A 5,061-nucleotide genomic window follows, 5' to 3' on the forward strand; every position below is an offset into this window, starting at 1 on the left:
ACTAACACTAATTAAATCCAATTAAACCTACAATCTGATTTTTACTATTGTGATAGAAAAAAAAAATAATTAACATTTAACATGATAAAAGAAAATATATAATCTAAAAGAAACAAAAAAAGAAAAAAAATACTAACTTACAACCATCTAATCTGATTTTTTATTTTCTAAGAATCAAATAAAATATATGTATTTGTTTTAATTAAAATAAAACAATATTTTTTTTATAAATAATATATATACACACACTCATACCGGATCGAGAGAGAGAGAGATAGCAGATTTTGTGTTTGGCGACTTCTGGCGAGATCATCTACCACCGATGGGACTTGCGAACCAGAGGGAAGAGAGAGGGGTGAGTGAGAGAAGGAGTAAAACAAATCAAACAATGGAAAAAAAAATACCCAGAACCTTACCTTGAGGAGCTGATCCGTGGCTGGTGGGGACAGTTAAGCAAGCGAGTGCGAGGAGCTGATCTGTGGCTGGTGGGGTGGTGGTGGTGTTGTTGAAGGGAGTATGAAGAAGATAAAATTGAAAGATTGCAAAAATGGGGAAGAAGGGCTCGGCGGCTGGGGTATATCATTATGAATTTTGCCGGAGCATTTTGTTGTGCCGACAAAAGTCAATCAGAAAACCCTAATCCAAAACGGTACCATTTAAATAAGTATACATTTTACCGACGCAGTTTAGACTTGCGCTGGCAAAATTCTGACCACCTACCTGCTTGAAAACGTGCATCGAGTTTAATGTAACACGTTTGACTTTTTCCGGTGCGTTAGGTGACATGCCCAGCAAAAATGTATGCTATTTAATTTCCCAATTTTCAAAAACCTTTGCCGGCGCAAATGAACGCCGGCAAAAGACCTTGTTTTTGCCGGCACGTTTCACTAATTGCGCCGGTAAAGGTTTTTTTTACTGATGCAATTTCAAATTGCGCCGGCAAAGACCTTCTTTCTTGTAGTGGATTAATTTCTCTCTTCTCAATTTCTATTTCTTCAAATTTTCTCTACTTACTTTCTCACTCCTTATTTTTTATCATTTTTTCTTTCAAATTATTTTTGTTACACCCAGATTTCGAGCCATAAGAATTGTGATTTTGAAAGCTGGATTTGTAATGAATGGACTCGTAATGTCTGGAACATGTCCGAAGCCTAGGCATTGAGCCTGCGAAGCAGAGACGACTTCGAAGATGGTAGCCTCGAGATCATCACAAGCTCGAAAGACAGACACCGAAGTACGTCTGTTCTCAGGAGGGCCTCGGATCAGGGGCTCCAAGCCTGACACAAGTATGAGCTCGAAGTCATGTGATCTCGGGAAGATGCTATAGCTCGAAAGTCGATAAGAGACCTGGGTGAATAGGGCCTTGGCGATATAAGATAATAACTTTGAATATTTTAGTGAATCATCAATGAGAGACGCAGTCTACATTGATTACTATAAATCCCCTATAATAAAGGGATATTAATTGTTTAGTTATACGCCCCCTGATCTTCAGGGGATGTTTCCTTGTATATAGGATTACAGGCTTTGAATGCCATTAAATTTATTTGCATACACAGAATAACTTCCCGAAATATGTGGGATAATATTCTGAAATCTTCTCTATAAATAGAGAGGTCATGCACCATTGTAAAGGACTGAATTTTTGTGATCTTGAGAGAAAACTCTGGAGAATTCATCCTTGAAGAATTTTCAGAGATCATCTTAAGTTTAATAACAAAGACTCGTGGACTAGGCAGATTTAACTGCTGAACCACGTTAAAAATCTCATTTGTGTTATCATATTTTTATTGACCATTACTAATTATTGTTTTCGTGCTCTTATTTCACTGTTGACGAAAAACGGCGTCAACAATTTTATATCGTTATTTATTACAAACTTTTAAAAGATTTTTGTCTTTGTACATACATTTGTTAGTTTTTTATTGAAGATTTAAAAAAATAAAACTAAAAAATTGTTTTTAGAAAACATTAACCAAACACTTCTTGTTTTTTGAAAATTACAAAAACTATTTTTTGTTCTCGTTTATGAGAAAACAACTTTGAAAACAAAAAATAGAAAATAATATCAAATAGCCCCAAAGTTTTTGCGGGTTTGTGAAAGAGATGAAGAAGTATAAAATAAATATAATATTATGGATAAGAGTTAAGTTCAATCACTTCAACACGGAGGCCTTCTGGGTATCTCGAGCAAGCTTGTATCAATTCTCACTCTAATTCGTCACAGCCATTTCAGTGTCGGGGCTTTAAAGCTTTTCTTCACCATCTTCTTTGAGGAATGATTTAGAACAAAATTCATTGAAAAATTCTCCCCAGCTCAGTAGAATTTATATATATTCCGAGCTGAGGGGTTTGCTTTTGATTTGTATATACACAATTAAAACAAACAAACACTTGGGTCTGCTCAAAATCTATTTTCTTTTTTGCTATTTCGGTTATTAGAAGGAACAACTTAATTGTATGTTTTTATTTATTTTTTATAAATAAATATTTAAAAGAAATGATCGATTTGGACTCACAAAATTTTGAAGTTTGAGTCTTTCTTAAAAATATTTATCATAATTATTATATATATATATATATATATAGATTTCTTATTCTTTAAATATTGTAAAATTAGACATGAAGAAATTTAATTTTAAAATACATATTAATTTATTTGAGAACATGCTGAATACACACGACAGGAAATAACTCTCCCTTCTTGCTTATTATTACAGACACAAAACATATCAAAATAATTTAGTACATATCTTTTTTTTCCTCAATTGTCTCTAAGAAAAAAAAACATATTCAAATGCCAACTCCCAAAAAGAAAACAAATTATAGTTTAATTAATTTGAAGAATATTTTTCTGCAATCTCCCCAAGGTGAGTAAAGAGTTTAAGTGGTTTAGTGAACATAACCATATGATCAGTCCCATTAATGACCTTTACTTCATGAGGTGGGTTCCTCTCGATCATCCACCTTTGGAAACTCTCCTCAAGTGCTAAGTCTTGGTCACACACTATAAAAACTCTTTTAACTGTTCCATACCTTTCCTTGGTAAGTTTTACTTCTTTGTTCACCAACTCTTCATTATTAAACAGAGGGTAAGCTCTAAGCAATGACAGTGCAAGAACCAAATCCTGTTAAAAATGATCATTAATATATATACATGCATATCTATAATAAAAAGATTATTACTATAGAATAGATATTGGAAGATATATATGTTGTGTTCAATGACATGGTCCACTAACTTCTTTCAAATAATTTATATTTTAGTCCTAGCTCCGTCGCTAGTTGTGTTTGTGTTTGTTATTACCTCTGGTGAGGAAAGCTGGTACAATTGTGTTGCCAGATAATTTGGCCCAAAACTTAAAGCTGTTGGAGGGTTATTAGGACCATTTTCAAATATGAATTTTGAATCCATAAAAGAACCCGTTCTCCTTGTCATCTGTAAAATAATTAAAGTTGTTGCATATTATAGTATAATCATGTATTAAATTTCTATGTGAGTATAAATATATATATATATATTTATATATGTATATACCTCTTGGGATGCATTGAGAAAACTGAGGTTAGGACCAGGCATAGCAGCAGTGACAAATACTGCAGCTGAAATTTTACGAGGAAAGTTCTCCATGGCAAGAGATATGCTGAGACCACCTAAACTGTGGCCGACTAGAACAACTTTATTAGCCACTGCATTTGGAAGCAATGCCATCAAATCCATCAATGGCTTAGCATAGTCAATCACTGAACCGTTGACTTGACTAATTTTGCTGAGGTTGATTCCAGAGGCCGTAAGATCTATAGTTGTGACATTATGACCAATGGATTGTAAGAGAGCGGCCACCTTGTACCAACACCAGGCTCCATGACCAGCCCCATGTACCAGCACAAAATGACTATGTTTAGTCGATGCACCAACGTTTGATGACAACGTTAGAAAAATAATGAAATAAACAAGCATTGAAACACACTTCATGATGATGTATCTCTCTTGTCTATTGTGTATGTGTTTGCACCTATTTTTATTTATTGAATTTAAAGGTGCACCTCTTACCTATTTATTGAATTTTTATCCAATGAGAATAAGTCTCCTTTCCTCTCATATATATTTATTTTTTGGATAAATATCATTAATTTGGTCCTAGTGTTGTACAAAAATAGTCGATTGGACTCATTCTTTTGTTAAATGATAATTTGGATTCCATGTTTTGCAAAATGGAACAAAATAGTACTATTGCCCAATTTTGGTCAAATTATTTTTCAATAGGACCAAAATACTCTCAAAATTTTTAATTATTTAATTTTAAATTTAATATTAAAAAATTAAACTAAAATTAAAATTTGTAATATTTATTTATAAAATAGAAAAAAAAATCTATTCTATATCCTAAACTTAATTAAATAAGGTTAGGTACCAATTTGGTACCTTGTATTTTAACAAACCTTTGGTACCCTATGTTCTTAATAATGATCATTAAGTACCTTGGACTCTAAAAATTTGTATAAAATGGTACCTTGTATTCTTCATAATTTCAAAATCGGTATAAATTTGTACCATGTTATTCATGGAAATATATTTATTTGGTACCTTGTCATTTGTGTCCAAATTATTTGAACTCATGGTACCATTTTATTCCGATTTTGCAAATTCAAGCTACCATATTAGTATTATTTATAATATAGGGAGTACCAAATCTATACTTTGGTATACTACTACAAAAATAGGCTTTAACATCAGTTCTTTTGCTTGTTATTCTTCGAATCTCGTAGAAATATTAACCAAAGTTAAAGGGTGTTTAAAAACCGAAGTCAAAGGGTACATAATAATCGAAGTTAAATGTATTTTTTCCTAAAAAAATATATTTATTTTATTTGTATTATAATTTTGGTTTTTATAAAATATTTTAATAATTATTTTTTTAATTCTAATTTGTAATTATTATTATTTTTTGGTAAATTAGGCAATTTCATTGCAGCAAAACGACTTTACAACTAGAAAACTCCACAAAAGGAGCCAGACCAACAAATTCCAAAACCAACCTATACAAGTAATTGATCAAA

The 5,061-nt window shown here is 32.0% G+C and overlaps 1 protein-coding gene across 1 annotated transcript; it reads right to left on the reverse strand.

Annotated features, from left to right (window-relative positions):
* Nucleotides 1–2,675: 2,675 nt before the first annotated feature.
* Nucleotides 2,676–4,007, reverse strand: LOC133779730 (methyl jasmonate esterase 1-like). The gene is made up of 3 exons (XM_062219650.1): nucleotides 3,539–4,007; nucleotides 3,308–3,439; nucleotides 2,676–3,128 (listed from the first exon to the last, which is right to left on the reverse strand). The coding sequence occupies exons 1-3, from the start codon at nucleotides 3,974–3,976 to the stop codon at nucleotides 2,835–2,837; spliced, it is 864 nt and encodes a 287-aa protein (XP_062075634.1). The 5' UTR covers nucleotides 3,977–4,007; the 3' UTR covers nucleotides 2,676–2,834.
* Between the last annotated feature and the right edge of the window lie 1,054 nt (nucleotides 4,008–5,061).

Source organism: Humulus lupulus, chromosome 1 (assembly GCF_963169125.1).
Source record: "Humulus lupulus chromosome 1, drHumLupu1.1, whole genome shotgun sequence".
Taxonomy (NCBI): Eukaryota; Viridiplantae; Streptophyta; class Magnoliopsida; order Rosales; family Cannabaceae; genus Humulus; species Humulus lupulus.

Bases quoted from the DNA above. Each gene is read 5' to 3' on its own strand.
- LOC133779730 (XM_062219650.1), bottom strand. From the start codon at position 3,976: ATGAAGTGTGTTTCAATGCTTGTTTATTTCATTATTTTTCTAACGTTG. The intron at 3,440-3,538 runs GTATATACATAT...ATTATTTTACAG, and splicing joins TTCTCAATGCATCCCAAGAG to ATGACAAGGAGAACGGGTTC. The intron at 3,129-3,307 runs GTAATAACAAAC...CATTTTTAACAG, and splicing joins ACCAGCTTTCCTCACCAGAG to GATTTGGTTCTTGCACTGTC.